This window comes from Manis pentadactyla, chromosome 6 (assembly GCF_030020395.1).
Source record: "Manis pentadactyla isolate mManPen7 chromosome 6, mManPen7.hap1, whole genome shotgun sequence".
Classification (NCBI taxonomy): domain Eukaryota; kingdom Metazoa; phylum Chordata; class Mammalia; order Pholidota; family Manidae; genus Manis; species Manis pentadactyla.
Genome location: NC_080024.1, coordinates 1815250 through 1833163, shown reverse-complemented (window position 1 = coordinate 1833163; position 17914 = coordinate 1815250). Strand labels below are relative to the sequence as shown.

At 57.1% G+C, this 17914-nt stretch overlaps 1 protein-coding gene across 16 annotated transcripts in view; it reads right to left on the bottom strand.

Moving 5' to 3' along the window:
• The window catches only part of HDAC4 (histone deacetylase 4), a 286681-nt gene that overhangs the window by 174100 nt on the left and 94667 nt on the right, over window positions 1-17914 (bottom strand). For 5 of the 16 annotated variants that reach the window (XM_036901188.2, XM_036901191.2, XM_036901192.2 and 2 more), the window contains exon 1: window positions 1503-1668. The exons of 8 other annotated variants lie outside the window; for them this stretch is intronic. In XM_036901188.2, the coding sequence (XP_036757083.2) occupies window positions 1503-1653 (151 nt within the window). In that variant the 5' untranslated portion in view covers window positions 1654-1668. Of the gene's footprint in view, window positions 1-1502; window positions 1669-13352; window positions 13516-14424; window positions 14525-17914 lie in introns of those variants that run through there. 3 more of the 16 variants (XM_036901203.2, XM_036901193.2, XM_057503364.1) reach the window with 3 other exon arrangements.

Genomic DNA, 17914 nt, shown 5'->3' with positions numbered 1-17914 from the left:
CAGCGCCCCATGGCCCCCAGCCAGGGAGGGCATGAGAACTCCTGCTCGCGCTCCTCTATGGGTCACCTGCCTGCCCAGCTGTTACCCAAGCCCGACACCAGGCCAGCCTGCTGAGTCTCCCACAGGCACCCACCACGGCCACCCAGGGAAGCTGGCTTTGCAGGGACAGCCTCCTGGTGCCTTCACAACCTGAGGAGCTATGGGGACAAGGCCAGGTGTGCACATCTCTCCCCTTCCTGGGGGAGCTCACAAGCCCCGGAGAAAACCAGGAGGGGGTTCCTACAAAGAGGATGGGCGAGACTGTGGCTATGGCCCAGGCACAGGAGAGGGACACAGGATGACCACCGGCAAGTCAGAGGGCACTAGAACTTTCCCTCCCTGCCCTAGTGGGACAGGCAGCCTCCCCTACCCGGTGGCAGGCACACTGCCATCAGGAAGGGAAAGCACGCCTTCAGAGAAGCCCGAATTCGACCACCTGGGCACCCTGAGAGCGCTGCGGGATGGTCCCCTCTGTGAGGTCCCTCCCCTGGGGGTGGCACCTTCCCCTGGGGGGGGGGCTTCAGACAGAGATGCAAGGCAGGTCTGCAGCAGCCTGCAGGGCCTGGGAGCAGAAAGGCACATGGAGGGCACTGTTGACCCCCAGCAGGGACGCAGCCAGACTGCCCATCCCACCACGGGGTGGGCACTAAATGGTCTGGGAGGTAGCGCGGCCCAGCTGCACCAGAGGGGGACTCCATGCAGGGTTCCATGCAGCATGTTTTAGCAGCAACTATTGGGGGAATCCTAAATTTCCTGATGTGAGGTAGGATTTTTGTGGGATTACAGAAACCCTGGCTCAACACCACTGCCACAACAGCACACGAGAGGCAGGGCAGAAATTCGGTCTCCGTGGAGTTACAAACGGAAGTGATGTATTCTCCTTGAGATTCTGAAGATAAAGAGGCAGAGAAAGGCTAATTATGAAGCAGCTTAGGATCGCCTCCATTTGCCCTTTCCCTCACTTGACCTCACCAGAGCTGAGGTCACGCCGTGGGCCCAGAAGGCCCTCCCCGTCACCAACCCTGAGGCCCCACGGCCAGCAGAGTGCAGCCCGGCGCAGGCAGCATGCGGGGCCCTCCAGTCTGTGCATGCAGGGACGGCCTCTGAGGTGGCTCTTCCGAGGGCCAGTGCCCAAGGTGAGCAGGACAGTGAAAGTGAAGAGCCTCCAAGCTCCACCAGGGGCCAAATGCAACCCCAGGGGCAGCAAGGCCCAGGAGGGGCTCACGCTGTAGGCAGACACACTGAGACTGAGGAGGGAGCGCTGCCCTGCACAGACCTGTCTGTGCCCATTGCATGCAGCTCACTCCAGAAGGAAACGCGTAGCTTTTCATTAGCATCTGTTTACTGTCTGAGCTCCACCTCTGCACCCAGAAGTCAGAGCTGCTCCAACACCACAGGGCCAGGTGCTGAACAGCTGCCCTGATGCCTGCTCACCAGAATGCCCAGCCCAGCCCCCTGCTCACCTCTCAAGCAGGTTGATGCCTGCCCCTTGGGGCAGGGGCCACAGTGCCCACGCAGGGGTGGCCACCTCTGCACCCAGGGGCTCCCTGGGCAGGCAGCTTGGCACCGACATTCGAAGGGCACTGCTGGGCCTGCTGGAGCGCCTGCCCCCATGGCCACTGTCAGAGAGCCAGGTGTGTGGGGCAACAGACAGGAGCAAGGGACGGAAGGCAGGCTAATGCACGCACCTCAGAAGGCACTGCCTGAGGGTAGGTTCTAGAAGGAAGTGGGAGAGGAGGATAAACTGGGCAGGGACAGTCAGGCAGGCGTCAACCATATGAGAGGATCTGGAAAAGATGGGTGGGGGGGGAGGCAGGGGACACATATTTGCTGCCGTCCCTGGGACAGGAGCGGTGAGCCCGCGGCTGGCCTGGTCACCCTGGCATGGCTGCTCACCACCTCCCGGCATCCAGTCCCATGTGGCTGGGCTGCCCAGGGAGCCTGAGGAGGGGCTGGCAGAGGGAAGGTGAGGGTGGCACAGGCCCGGGAAGGAAGGGCCTGCTTCGGGTCAGCACGGCCTGGCATGAGGTCCTTCCCGGCTCCCACCATTCCCAAAGCCCACCTGCGCCGACCTTGCTAAACCGCGGCTGGAACTCGGCACAGAGAAAGCAGGACGCCCCCATTCCCGGCTCTGCCCTTCACCTCCACCAAACCTGAAGCGCCGCTGAAGGGTCCATTGAGCTCCTGTCTGAAAACTTCAGCACAGGCATTTCCCAATGCAGTTTACATTCAGGAGGGTGCCGAGGAGCTTGGGGCCAGGAATGGGAACATGGGCTGGTTTTTAAACATCTGTTAAGAAAGTGCTAATGCTATACACTCCACAGAGGTCACACAGCAAATAAATGGTGGTCATGCTGCAGAAAGAAATGCGGCTGCCCACAGCACAGCCAGGGCGGCCACCCCGCTGAACAAGACAAATGACCTGCGGGTGAACTAATCCTATCTGGTCACCAAAGCCTTTCAAACAATACTGTATTTACACACCTACTCCCACCTGCAGAGGAGGAGGAGGCAGCTACTTGCAGTTGTGAGAGTAAATCAGCTTTTCTCAGTAGTACTCAAAGCCCTATGAAAGCACCTCTGTCCCTGTCCATCTCCAGAAACCCTAGAGAAGACTGGGCACAGCTTCCAGGCCTGGCAGGGCCTCTCTCCTAAGAGGGCCAATGCCCACACGGGGACCCAGGGACTGCCCTCTGCCCTCCGTGGTAGGCTGTGGCAATCCTCCCCTTTCCTTACTTCCTATTTGGCCTGACGTTGATCGTGACACCTCCACGCTGTCGCACAAAGCAATTTGTTTTTCTCTTATCCAAAAGTTGGAAGCTGCTTCAGAACCTACCAGGTTCAGAGACCCCTTCAGCTGGACTCCCTTCTCCCACCACACAGTAGGCCAGAGGCTGACTTGGGCCCTAGGGTGCAAGCAGCTGAGGTGGGCAGGGAGCAGGGCCTGGCAGCTAAGGCTCCACTGCAGCCAAGGGCAGGGAGTGAGTCCCGGGGACTGACCACCTCCCTCAGCCACTCGGAACCTGCCTCCAAACCTGGTATCCTCCAAGAAAAGGAGGCTACTGCCCCGGGGCCACCTGTGCACCAGGCTCCGTGCAGCCACCTGCCCCCAGGTGGCACACAGCCCTCCACACACAGGTGTGCCGACCTCCAAGGTAAAGCGCACCTCTAGGCAAACAATCACAGCTCCTAACAGTGCTCTGGAGGTCTCATCAAAAGAGCCACAAAACGCTTCCTTTTCAAACTTGTGATTTCTCAGCAAATATAACAGACTTTCTTATCAGGAAAGTTGGTGAACAGACTTTCTTATCAGGAAGTCACTCTGAGACCATCAATTGGTATGGTTTCAAAAACATTCCTCCTCCCAAGGACCAAGGGCTCACATTCAGAAACAGGCCTTCAAACAACAAAGGAAACCCCACTGTGTGCCCCTCCCAGGCCAGCCTTCAAAGCCAGGCATGGGGGCTGCTAGGCAATTCCCTGGCTCCTCCAGGACGTGGCAAGGGCAGCCCAGGTGGTGACTGATAGCTGGGGCTGGGTGGTCACCTGCTTCCCGGTCTTTGTCCCCATATGGATGAGGTGTCCTACTCTCGATGGCCTTGGAGGGGCATGCAGGTCCCCTCCAGGCTGGAGTTGAAACCTCACTAGGAGGCTGATTATTCCTGAAATGCCCCACGGCCGGACAGCCACCCCAGGGCCATGTCACCAGGGCCTAGCTGCCAGGGTTCTACAACGCAGTGGGTACCAAAGACAGCCAGAGCCCGTCAGGAGGCCGTGAAGGCAGCAAAAATCTGTAACTGCTCCCGGAAGGGCTCCGCACACTACAGCAGCTATAAAGGGAGTTGTACACTCAAGAAACCAGCCACAAGCCGGAAATGCCAGACCACAGCTCTGTGGCACTTCCTCAGGAGGAGCGCAGGGAGGGGATAAGCAGCCAAGCTCACTACGAGGGCTCTCACACGAAAGGGCCTGCGCAGAAGCAGCCCTCAGCCTCCATGTCTTCACTGCTCAGTGACAGGAATGAGCCCACGGAGAAGCAGCCATGGCTGGGCCCGCACCTGCGCACAGACCTCCTCTCCTGCACAGCCCCCATCAGCCTCTTCCTCCGCCGAGGACCAGAGACTCACAAAGTCTACGGTTACTCACTGCTGCTAGCTTCCAGGTTTTAGATAGTTATTCCTCATAGTCCTAACATGTAAACTTTCAGATGTCATCTCAGCTTAAAATAAAGCATTTTCCCAAAAAGACAGAGATCATCATGCACTTCTCAAAGAACTATACATCAAACTGCAAGCTAGAGTAGAATCCCATGCATGAATCAGAATTTTCTGTAACTCACCTAAATGAAGTTAAAGGTTTACCACAACAGTCAGAAAACGTTCACTGGACCGTCCTGTGCACGGCCTAATTCACTCATTCCCACTGTTGAGCTCCTCCATACAAGGGGCTGGACAGAGGCTCTTTCCCAGCAAGCCCTGGGATGCTGACAGTGCCGGCAGCTCCCCAGGCCAGGCCAGCGGCTGGAGCAGGGCCGGCCAGGCCGCTGTGAGCTCGCTGCAGGCCTGAGCCTCCCAGGGGACCGGCAAAGGAGGCGTCCTGGAGAGAGCAGGACCCACTCTGTACCTCACAAAGAGCAAGCAAGTCGAAAGATCACAGAGATTGGAGGAAGGTTTAGAATTTCTCAGGGTAAAGTGTGATTCTGAAAAGATGCTGAGTAAGTCACATGTCAAAGATGAAGATATTCATCAAGAAAGTAAACAAATTTCTCTCAGTGAGCTCTGACTTATATCAAAAAAAAAATCCAAGTATTTCATACATGCTTACTTCTATGCAGCATTTCCACAAACATGCTTTATCGCAGAACAGCGGGGGTAGAAGGGCCCCTCCCCATTTTAAGAAACACCTGGAGCACCGGGGAAGGCAGAGAGTCCAGTGTGACCGGCTGGCCAGCTGACTGCCGGCACCGTCAGAGGCGAGGCCCCTCAGAAAACTGCGTAAACCAGGGAAAGAGTGTAACGCCTTTCTGCCTTTTCACCACCATCACCCCAGGACAGGATCAGAGGGAGAACTAAGAGGTTCTGGGAGGAAGCCAGCACCAGGCTTCATGCAGAGAGGCCCCTGAGGACCCCAGCCAGGGAGGGACACAGACTGCCTGCAAGCCTGGACTCAGCCAGAGATCTACTGGCACCCCATCCTGTCCCAGCCCCCAGAATGAGAGAAGCCCACAGCGGGCAAGACTGTGAACTCAGTTGCTCACAAAGGAAGGCCAGGGGCCTGGGCTGGGGCATCAGGGCCAGCACGTCTATGGCTGAGCTCAGGACAGCCTCATCCCAGACTGTTGGGGCATTTCAGTTAGGAGGCACTGCTCATGTGCACACCAACACTTCACCTACTAGCAGACAACAGTCACCCAGGAACCACTCATCGCTTATCCACACACAAACATACACTCATACATGTGTGCGCACACATGCATGCATGTGCACAACAAAGCCAACACTGGGTTCACACATCCCCACCAGCTGCAGCTGACCTCGTGGCCTCCCGAGTGACTGGGGGCACCACCTCCTTGCCCTCGGGCTGGGCGCCGCCACACCCTGGGTGCCCAACAATTCTCAGGCAGTGCCATCCTTCAGTTCAGTTTCCTCCAGTGATCAGGCAGGATGGTGCCCCCTGGCCAACTCAGGAGGGAAAGATTCTCGTGCACACTGGCACTGCCAGCGGCTGAGGTTCCCCCTGGCGGCCCACCTACCACCATCAACTCGCCATGTGCTCAGAAGCCGAGTTCCCGTGCTGGAGCCTGAGGCAGGAAGGCAACTCCAGCCACGTAATTTACGGACACCGCAAGGCTGACACATACACCTTGACCGGGAAAGGCCACGCTGGGCACACAACTGATGAGTCCGAGGCTGGCAAAGATGGGTGTGGCCCTCACGCCCCACTGAGCTTCACCATCACTGTCAGGCCTTGTCCAGGCTCCTGCAGCCCCCACTCCTCAGCACAGTGATGGCACCTGATTGCTTTCCTTAAATGATGTCCCCGCACAAAACACAAGCAGGGACTGTGAGGATGAGTCAGCTCCGTACGGGTGGCCCTTGATTTCACAGAGCCACACGGTCTTTCTGGCACCCAGGCATCCCCAGGGCAGCTGAGCAGGAGCTTGGCCCGGAAGCAGCACCGTCAAGGGACTGCGCACAGCTCGCCGCTGGCCCCACACCTGATGTGTGAGAATCAACAGGTGACAAAGCAGAAACACACCAACGCTGACGCATCACACCAGAGACAGACTGTTAGCAAGTTGAAGGGCTGCATCCACAGCCTCCGCGGGGCTGGCTCACTGTCCCCAGGTGTCCCCCGGACAGGGAGAGGAGCAAGCTGACCACATGCAAAACTCAGGAAGCACTGCAGGGAGACAGAGACAAGGCGGAGACAAAAAAAGGAGCAACCTTCTAAGTGAGAATCCCGAGTGTCATTGTTGGGGGCTAAGAAACTAAACACTGTGCCCTAAGGAGGGATTTGAGAATACTTGTAAGTCTCCTGAGAACTAAGCTACTGCCCCAAACAAATAAGCTCTGCTTACCCTGAGCATCATTGTGATTTACTGTGCATGCAAAGAGGGGCTGTTTTTTGAATCACTAAACCAGCCACTTAACAGGAAGCGGTAAGACAGTGCTGACTGGTGTGCACGATGTGAATGTACCTGTGAGTAGCACAGGCAGCTTTCAGGGGGCTCTTAGACCAATGTACACACATAGACCTTGGAAAAACCAAATACAGAGTAAATTACATACTGGTAGTCCAGCTCTTGGCACAGAAAAACGTAAAGAAGCACTTCCTCTTTGCAAAAGATGGAGAATATCTGGGTTAATATGAATATGCCCTACTTAGCTCAAAAAATACTTGCAAATCAGAGGACTGGGTTTATTTGATGAGACATGGGCCTCTTCACTTTCTCTGAGGGAGAAAGCTTCAGAATTAAAACCAGTAAGAAGGCTTGTTTTTGGTATATTCTGTTTTCAGCCTATTCTGAAGTTACCCCAACTCCACAAGCTGCCTTCTAAGTTTCAACGTTGTCACTTCTCAAATTGCCAGGAACGCTCAACTGGACTGAACCAGCTGTTCAGAAAACAACCCCCCCCTCTGAATGAACACACAGGGAAACGCATCCCCTGGCGGCTTCCCTCTCTTGACAAGTGAATCCTCCCGACTCAGGCAGAGGCTGCCACTGCCCCCATTTTACAGAAGTGAATGATGCCTGAGTAGCCAAGTCTGACGACAGCAGGTGGCTGGGCACCAGGTCTGCACCCAGGGGGCAAAGCGCCTGCCCCCAGCCTCGCCTCCCAGGACATGCATCCCAGATAAGGCACTCTACAGGCTCTGTGACCACGATTAACCTGCCGACCCGGCAAACACCCCTCTGTTCATTACATGAGACTTCAGACGGTTTGGGAAGTTTTGTTGGGGGGAGGGGACCTTCTGATGCCGGGATATTCAACCAGACCAGCAGTAACCAATCTCAATGAAAACTCACATGATGCCAAATTCCAGCAAACTGCACACAATAAGGATGAAAACCATGGCAAAAAAACTAACAAAGAAACTCGGTTCTCCCTGTGAAACTTTCAATTTACTTGGCCATTTTCCCATGGGCCTTCCATTAACAACTGTGGGAAAAGCAGATCGTGGTTAGAACACTGCAGAACCCTGGGAGGCAGTAAAGTTAATACGCCCCTTTCCTAACAGCCCCAGAAGCCTCTCAGCATTGCATCTGGCGTGAGCAGGAAGCCAGGAGGCCTGAGAGGAGGGCTGCATCATCACTTTCCTTCTGATTTGACCTCAGCAGATACCTCGGATGAGACACCAAAAACACAAGTAATAAAAGAAAAAATTAACCAGGCTCCATCAAAATTAAGAACTTCTGTGCTTCAAAGGACACCATCTACCAAATGAAAAGGCAACCTACAGAATGGGACAGAATAGTTATAAGTCATGTATCTGATGAAGGAGTTGTATCTAGAATATATAAAGAACACTTGCAGTTCAACAATAAAAAGGCAAATAAACATTTCTGAAAAGAAGTTACACAACTGGCCAATAAGCCCATGAAAAGATGCTCAACATCATTAGTCCTCAGGGAAACTCAAAACTACAACGAGCTGCTGGCTCATACTCACTTGGACGGCTGGAGTCAAAAAGACAGAAAAGCAAGCGTTGAGGCAGATATGGAGATTTAGAACCCTCGTACATGCTGTTGGGAATGCAGAAAGTCGCAGCTGCTCTGGAAAACAATCTGGTTCCCACACAAAGTCCAGCAATTCCACTCCTTGCATGTACAAGACAAATGAACATACATATCCACGCAAAACCTGCATGATAATGTTGGCAGTGATATTACTAATAGCCCCAAAGCAGGAAAAAATCACCATCTTGAGATGAACAAGTTAGCAAAATATGGTCTATCCATACAATCAAGCATCATTCAGCAATAAAAACAAATGAGTACTTATACATTGTGCCATGGCACCGATGAACCTACAAACAAGCTGAACGAAAGACGCCAGTGCCAGAAAGACAGCATCCTGTCTGATTCCATTTCATGAGATTCCCAGTCTGTGGTGACAGAAGGCAGATGAGCGGCTGGGACGAGCAGGTACAGACCTAGTGACGGCTGCACAATGCCACGAGCACACTGAAAACAGCGGTCTGTGCACGTGATGTGAACTCTGCTCCATACAGCTTACCAAAGGATGTGCTTGAGTAACAGAGCCTGCACACGCCTGGAACACAGGAGGCCCAGAGGCATGCCCAGCATGGACATCAGCTTCCCAGAGATGTGTTCGGCTATCCTTCCTCTGGGCCAAGAGAAGGGAGCAGCCGCCTTCCAACTTGGACCAGTGCTGCCGCACGGAACTTTCAGGAAGACGGTCCGTTGGCACTTGGAAAGTGCATGCGGGCTGAGGAGCTGCTCCAGAAGGAAGGCTGGCATCCAAGGAGACTGAAAGATGGGTCCACTTTCCAGTCACGTCCTCGTCAGACAAAAGGGAGAATCCAATGTGGTCGTGAGTGCTGGCTGACCCCCTTTGGCGCGCTCTACGGCCACTGGCAGGTGCTAAGGGCGCAAGCACACAGGCATGTCCCATGCGGGGGACTCTGCCCCGCAGGGCACTGGGGGCTGCTCTTTGTCAGGACAGCAACATGGACCCTGTGATGCAGAGGCTGACAGGTGAAGTGACACCACCCTCCCACTCCCCACCTTGCTTTCTCAAGACACATGCCAGTAGCATGAGAATCTGGGGGCCGGGCTCTCCAAGGTGGGGGCAAGCAGGCTTTGTCTTAAAAGGGTCCCAAGGTGCAGACGCCCACTGGGGCCTCTGCTCTACACCCCCACTTGCCATAACCACCTTGGCCACAGCGCTCCAGCACCAATGTGCTCCCTTCCACCTGCTGGGAGAACTCCACACCTGCACCTCTGAACGTGGGCAGGAGGGCAGCCAGCTGCAGCAGGAGCCTCACTCCACACCTGCTGCCCTGCCCTCACCTAGGCTCCTCAGTCACCTCCTTCCCCACAGGCGAGAGCCACTGCCCACAGGTGATGGCTTGGGCAGGGCTCCAAACCACTGGTGTGAAGGCTGTGCATGTGGCAGACTGACAGTGCACCCAAAGATGCCCACATCCCCACCCCAGAACCTGGAAATATGTGACCTTAGGTGGCAAAGGGGACTTGGCAGATGTGATGATGCTAAAGATGGTAGGAGATGATCCGATGAATGGCTGACAGCAGCCTGGTGAGCCTGGAGCAGGTGCCCCACCAGAGAGAGGAAGCTCTCAGGATGACAGGTCAGATCAAAGGACTCAAGGGCCAACCTGAGGGGGCTCCTGCCAGCCAAGGATGGGGCAATCTGAACATCTATAAGAATAATGACAACAGGGATTAACATGCATGAAGTATGCCTAAACCCATGAGTTTACAATTACACTCATAATTAAGTAAGTTGATAAAACTCACTGGTCTCCTTTAGCTGATGTAAGGGAATGAGTTCATCACTCTGAAAACTGGCAAGTGAAGAAAGCATCTGCTCAACGACCTCTGCCCTCACCTTACCCACTGCAGGAGGCACAGGCGTCCAGTAGCCTCTGCAGTCCAGGGTCATCAGAACTGCTAACACCCTGGGGGGGGGGGGGGATCCAGCGAGCCCCGTGCTACCCGTGAGACAGTCTGGCCAGCCACACCAAGCTGAACCAGACCCAGCTCAAGACAGGAACACCAAGCTTCCAGACCCTGAGGGAGAGGGTGCGGACATGGCATCTGGAGGGGGTGCAGTGGCATCCCAGCTGGGGACTGGGCGGGACAACCAGCCAGGCTCTGCAAGGGGAGACCCTGCAAGAAGCCCCCTGTGCACATACTGAAACCACCACCACGAAAACCTGTGAGACAGCTGGGGAATTTAAACAACGACCACTGACAGCATTAAAGTATGGCTGTCTCGGCTGCGACAGTGTGGGGGCTCTGTGGTGAAAGGAACCCTAACCAAGCGGAAGGGGTCAGCGGGAGCTGCTTCCCAGCAGCCAGGGAGGGAGGCGGCCCCGAGCGCACCGGCCACAGGTCATCTGCAAGCTGGGGAGAGCCCCATGGTTATCACGGTTGTCCCCTCATTTTACTCATGTTTGGGGCTTTACGCAATGAAAGGCAGGAAGATCCCCATTGTGAAGGGGCTGGGTCTGGATTCGGGCGCTGCTCTGCTGTCCCCTTGCTGCTGTGGGGTGGTTACCGCAGACACAGCCTGGGCTCCGGCCATGGAATCACGCTCTGAAAGCCGATTCCGAGAGGAACGCCAGAAGGCGAAGGCGCCGTGACCACGCAGGCTCCTGCCCTAACTCCCCGGGCGGCCCTGGAGCACACTCCTGCTCACTGCCAAGAGGGGATGAAAGCCAGAACGGGTCAGCGTGCCCTGCAGTCTCCCTTACTGTAAGGGCACACGTATGGGGCTCCCGGAGAGACTGGCCATGTCGGGAAGGCGGGGCTGGGGAGTGTTCCCCTAAGGTGCTCTTCCAGCCATGTGACTAAGACATCAGCTACCTTCAACGACAATAAAAGTGACCTTTACAGCAAAAATGAAAACCCAGTTTGCCTACTTTAAACATAACTAAACCAACCAAGCCCCCAGCCAGCCTTGGGCCGCAGGCCTTATTCGGCGGGTGCAGAGCTGTCCCTGTGACTCCGCACGTGCAAACCTCAACCCAGGGCTGCACCAAAGGACAGGGCTCAGAGTTGCTGAGGCACATGGCAAAGCTAAGGGCAGGCCTCGCGGCCGCCCACACCCACCTTCCCGCTGGCCGTCCCTGCTCTGGAGCAGTCCCCTCGCCTGCGCTACTCCCAGCTGGAAGGCGGGGAGCACTGACAGCCCCTTTGACTGAGTTTTCTCACAGGGACGCTTCTCAAAGAGCTGTGTCCTAAAATGATTCTGTGACAGTGAAGAAAGATCACCGGCTGCGTCTGAAGCTGTAAACATTCCCGTAACTGTGACTGCGTCCCGTTAGCCGCAGGATTACACGCAGGGAAGGGCGAGAGCACCACTCAAACCACTGTGCCATCTCCTGTGCGACTAAGGGTTTCAGGAGAGCAAAGGAGCGGGCGGGGGGCCAGGCCGGAAGCCACCCCAGGCCTGCAGCCCAGACCACCGGGATGAGTGGCAGCCGCCTGCTGAGGCCATCCCTGGCGATCGTCCCCAACACTGGACACCAAGCAGCTGGCAAGGCCTGGCTCACGGCTGCTTTCTTCACATGTGGTTTGATTGACGCAAATCAAGAGGTAAGCAAATGATTCATGATTGTCCAAGCACAGGGCTCACACAGAAACGGCAGTAGCTCAAGCTTGCTGAGTCACCAAGAAACGTCCCAAGTTTCAGGAGGCGTTGCCAGTTTGAACTTCCACACACATGCGCACGTACAGGCTCCCAGACGTGCGATGGGAGCGGCAGCGCTGCACTAAAGGAAGAAATGCCCAGACCCCAGCCCTGTATGGGCGGCAGGCAGCAGGAGCCAGAGGGTCAGCGCCCACCTGGCCTGCGGCTGGTGCCCTGTGCCTGTGCTGGGGTGGGCACGATGGGCCCCAGGCCCCACTTTCTGGCCCCTCAGGTCCCATGCACACATACCTAGGACCTCACAGGGAGGTAAGAAGACCGGGGCTGGAGGTCAGAGGGCAGGGGGGCCACCTGAGGGGCTATGTAAGGGGAAGGAAGATGCAGCCCCCCACCTCCTGCCATGAGAAAATGTCCCAGAGAAGGCAAGGACTTGAAGAACGAGCAGGAACCTACCGGGGGTTGGGTGGGGGCAGGCGCCCTTCCAGGCAGAGGGACCAGCAGACACAAGGCCCAGCGGGCACAGAGAATAAGCAGTGTGGGGGCGGCAGGTGAGGCTGGAGGACCACGTGGTCCCAGGGGACCCCAGACGCCCTCCTCTGTGGAGGGGGTGCTGTAGAAGGGCCTGGCACAGGAGACCACCCAGCCAGAAGCCGGGACAATCTGCTCGTGACAGCTCAGGCAATGTGGGCGGGTCGGGGACGAAAGACAGGGTGAGTGGCCCACAGCCCTGAGGGGCCGGGAGGAGGCGGAGACGTGTGAAAACGCTCCTCAGACAGAGCATCCAGTCCTCTGTCTGACAACGGAGGGGTTCACGTCTACCCTGATGCCGGCCCCTTCTTCTCTCCCTGCCTGGGCCAGGGCTGTCAGATCACAGCTCCGGGTGCCTGGACCCCAGGCCTCTAGGGCAGCTGGTGGTGGTGCTGGAGGAAGGTCCCGAGAGTCCAGCATGTCCAATCTGCACCCCCATTCCAGAAGCCCTGGTGGACCTCCAACTGGGCGAGAAATGTCCCACATGGCCATGGGTACCTTTCCCAGGACTGATTCCTGGTAATGGCAGGACACGGCCCTCCGGCTGAGCTGAGGCTCTGAGCTGCCTGCTCCCTGGGTACAGCCACTCTTGGCACACAGCTGGCTTGCTCGACATGGCCCTGCTACAGAAGGGGGCTGAGAACAGAGCCAGGGATGGGGAGGGTGGGCCTAGAGCCCAACAGCAGTCCTCTGGTGAAAGCATCACTGGGAAGTCAGGCCTGAGCACCACCTTCCCCAGCCCCACATCCCCCAACTCCCCCACACACACCCCCTCTAGCACTGGGGAAATACCACTTGAGTGGGCCTGACAACGCAGCCCCGGGGAAACAAGGTGCCCTCCGGGGCCTCCGCCTGCCTCTGCCCAGGGCACCGGGACTCTGCACTGCTCGAGGCCCCTCACAGCAGGGACTGGGGCCAACTGACCTTGGGAGCCCAGTGTCCCCTCCATGGGCACAGCGGGGCTACACACTTGCTGAAGTTCATGTGAAGAAATAACCGCAAAGCACTTCAGCCACATGTCTAGGGAGCAAGCATGCTCCAGGCAGCTGAGCCTGACTTGCACCTCCGCTTTTCACACTTCCTGAGAGAAGGGAGCAATTCTTTCCTGTGTCCTGTCCTGCCAGGCCTGGAAGGCACAAAGGATGGGGCCAATGCAGAGAGAGAAGGCAGCATCCCAGCCCTGGGCCCAAGTGGGCACATGGGCCACACCCCTGAGAGGCAGGGGCAGCGGGGCCAGAAAGAGCTCCTTTCAGGTCTCGACAGCACTAACATCAACAGTCAACTGTGACACACCTCAGACCCCATCACAGGCCCAAAGGCTAATCTCACAACACCTGCACACCCCAAAGCTGGGACCTAGGTGTGGGGGCGCTTCGGTAAGCTCACCAGGTCTGCACGCAAGCACACATGGGCACCTCTGGACCCACCAGGGCAGGCCCAAGCACCCTGGCTGGCCGGTATTGGCATGGAAAGGCATCTCCACAGGGCCTGCTCAGGCACACCGTCCACACGCTGCCAGCTGGCCAGGATGGAGCCGGGCCTGAGGCTGCTCCTAGCACGTGGCTGCAGGCCTAGAGGCAACAAACCCTCTCCCAGCAGCCCGTCTCCTCCCCGGCCAAGGCCACCTGCACACTGTGCTGTGTCTGAGAAATACACGTGCCCTCACACCACCGGCTTCTGACCCTTGGGTCTCCGAGCCCTTCCACCACAGACAGAAAAGGCAGAGAAGAGCCCAGCAAGAGGGCTGCAGGCCGCACGGGGAGGAGGGCCGTGGCCCAGCCAGTCCCGAGGCGTCCTCCAGGGCTCTTCCCAGAAGAGGAGCCTTTGTCACCCCATGGCGATCTTTACAGCAAGACTGAGAAGTATTTACACTGGTTTTAACAACACTAATTGACAATCTAGTATTTGCACATAAATGACAATGTAGTTTGCAAAGAAAAAGTAAAATGTTTAAGTATAAGAACCTATCTCAGGGAACCAGGCATCAGTCAAGTACCTTCTGAAAGTATCGGTTTCCTTGGAATTCCCTTCTAGGATGGCTCTGGACACTCCCCATAAACACTGCTGCAGCCCTTTTCCTCTTTGCCAGGAAAGACTGTGATTCCAGGCAAAACCAGAGATGAAGGGTGGAGCAGGCGTGGCCGCATCCCCAAGGCAGGGAAGGAGGCCGAGAGTCGGAGGCAACCTCACAGAAGCAGCGGCCCACACGCCCTACCATCCCCGCAGGTCTCAGAACACTGCCAGGGGGCACCTGCAAACTGAACTGAGTGACGGCCTCCACTTGCAGAAACAAAGCCAGGGTTTGGAGCCCCCTACTGCCCCCCAACCAGGGTGGGTGAGGGCAGGGATCTGTGCCTGCAGGGGAGACTGAAAACAGGGATGAATAAATGAATTATTAATGAATGAGCCAATTGTCTACTTGGCACCAAGCTACAAGCTTCTGCTCAGCCTCCTAAGCAGTGCAATAAATGCACGAGGAGGGAGGGCTTTGTTATACCCACCTCACAGGTGGAAAAAATCAAGGCTCAGAGAAGCTAAGTACTGTTCTCAGCATCTAAGCGAAGCCAGGACTCAGACCTGGTCTCACTGACCCCAAGTCGGCCTCCTTCCTGTCCCAGCAGAAGCGAGTGCACTCGGTCCTCGAAGGAGCAGCAGGAAGATGGCCCCACCAAGAGGGCAGGTGGGACAGAGTCAAGGGAGGCAGGTGCCTGACAAGGACAAAAGCCCAGCAGCAGCAAAAGCGGAAAAGGTTCAGCGCACACCCGCCGCGCGGACACAAACAGCGGCCCCTTCACGCAGGTGACCAGTGGGGCCCAGCTCAGCCCCGCCAGCCAGGTGCCGGAAGGAGTTGGGAGAGGCCACTCAGGGAAAAACGCCGCCACGCCCTCGCCAGGAGAGGCAGAGCCAGGCTGCACCCATCAGCAGTGCCCATTCTGGAAGGTGAGCCGCTGGCACACCTTTCATGCGAGACCGACGGCTCTGCACGCAGCAGCTCTGCAGTCTCCCCACCTTCCAGAATCGCTGGGGTGGTGCGCCGTCCTCTCGGGGTGTCTCCTTAGGGGAACCTGCACCTTGGACTCCTCCCTCCCCCAAAGCATATTTGCCTCTAGAACCCTGGATTCCAGGCTTGGAGGAGAAGGGACTGGCCACGTGGCAAAGAAAAGTCCCCGAATCACCCGAGACACACACAGGCTGTTTGGTCAACCAAGGAAAACATGTTGGTCAAAATAAAAAACCCATGTAAGTGGAAATTTCCTTTCCACTCTCCCACCTGTGATTCTGCCAACAACCCACAAGATGGGGACTAAAGTGAGCCAGTGCCTGGGACTCTGGTGGCGCTCATCTAAAGGAAGGGCACAGCAGACCTGCGAACACCTCACCCCAGACCTCCTTCATGTGACGATCCAAGACCGAGGGTGGACACAAGGTCGCTCGGGGAAGCCAGGTGCCATCGCATCATGCATGTTTGGCAAGCATGACTAACCAGAACCCACGGTGCCTCCAAGGGGCAGAGCTGGGGCACAGAGCCCACAGCAGACGTAACGGCTTTGCTTGTCCCGGGCTGACCTCAAACAGTGTGGAGCGTGGAGGAGGGAGGCGTGCCCAGCACTGTCCCCCAGAGCGTCCAGGTCCCAGTGACTGCGGACTCCTCCTGTGCTGTCCATGTGCGTGTATGTGCTGCACACCTTTTCAAGAACAAAACACACACTCTTTCTAGGCACTCCTCCCCCCAGGAAAGTCACGCACAAACACACAGGCTCTGTGGCCGCAGCCAAAGGCAAAAGGTAAAGCGGGCCACTCACAGTGCAGCCTGCAGGAACTGTGGCCGTGAACTCAGGAGTGTCCCGATCAGGAAGAGAACTGCAGGACTTGGCCCGCAGAGCACGCAGGAGAGTGGCTGTTCAGCTTCTCTGGGGATGGGATTTAAGCTCCAATCTGAACCAGGGCGGGTCCCTGTGAGTCCCTAGGTCAAGGGGGAAGGCTTCCAGGAAGAGGGACTGGCAGGGTGAAGGCCCAAGGCCAGGAGTGCAGGGATCCCCCGCAAGCAGGGATCTGCGCAGCAGGACCCACAGCAGGGAGCAGGGCAGACCAGGCTGGAGCGGGAGCCCTCACGGGGCTGGGAAGCAAGAAGGGGCCTCAGCACCCCTGAGCATTTCCACCGTAGAGACCCAGAAGGCCCAGAGCAGATCAGAAGCAAAGCCATCACACAGTCAGGAAGTGGTGAGGCTGAGCACTTGGCACCTTTGTTCTCGGTAGGCTTTATTTAGCCCTAAGTTACGCAAGTCCTGTCATAATGGCTGTGTTGGGCAATCCACAGCGTCCACCCTTGGGGGGAAGTGGGGAGAAACAGGCACAGCGTCCTGCAGGAGGGACTGGGAGGGCGGGGCATGTTGGGGTCAAAGAACAGAAACACCTCCTGGACCTCTGGCTGAAACACCTGGGGAGGGCGGGACCACACAGTGACAGGGAGAAGCCTGTGACCTGCAGCGGCCTCTGGCCCCCAGAGATGCCCTGTAGTGGGGGGAGACGGCTTGGGGGCACTGTGGCAGGGATCCTCCAGCCAGCTGGAATGCCGACCTGCTGCCCACCTGTACTTTCATCAAACAGGACACTGCAAAATGTCCAACTGCCACAAATAGCTCTCAGCGTCCGCTCTCCCCTACTCCTTGCCACAGGCCACTGACAGACAGAACCAGAAGGAGCCCCAGAGCAGTGAGGCGGGGCCTCTGAATGTGACCTCGGCAGGCTGACAGCAGAGGGGGGACGGGACAGCAGCAGCTTCACTCTCGGGGGATGTGGCCTTGTGTCCTAGGTTGTCAGCACAGAGTCAGATCCAGGGCATGGGCGGGAAGAGGGGCAAGTGTGAGGGCAGGGAGGGTGCAGGACGGCCGTGAGCTGGTACAGACAAGCATCACGGAGTGGCTATGGCTTGGGCCAATCAGGGCAACTGAGTCTCCATCCCCGGGACCCATCCGAAGCCTCCAACGAGCATCCAGGACTGCCTCCCTGAGGAAAGCAAGGGGCAAGCATTCCCCCTCGGGCTCCTATGCCCCAGGGGCCAAGGGTGACCCTGCAGAATAGCCCCACTGCGCATGAAAGCCGGTCGAGTGCCCCTGGCGTGCACACCCAGTTACGCAGAGGCAGGAAGCCAAGGGCAGGTGAGAGCCACGCTACACCTGCGTGCGGCTGAGCCAGGCGCACAGATCGCGTGGCCCCGGTGGCAGCAGGGCGGGACAGAGCCCTGGAGGGTCTGCAGGGCCCACAGGGTGTGGGGCGCCGAGTGGCACACGGCCCGTCCACCCTTCCTCTCCGAAGAGCGTCCCCTCTGGCAGCAAGAATGAGCTCCCCACAGTAGCCAAAGTGAATGAAGCAGGGCAGGAGGGAGACAAGCCCAGGAGGCTCTGTTCTGTGGTGTTTTTAATATAAGTAAGTAGAGCATATTTAGAGGCTCAGAAAGAAAGGCAGAGACACCAGTGACCAAATAT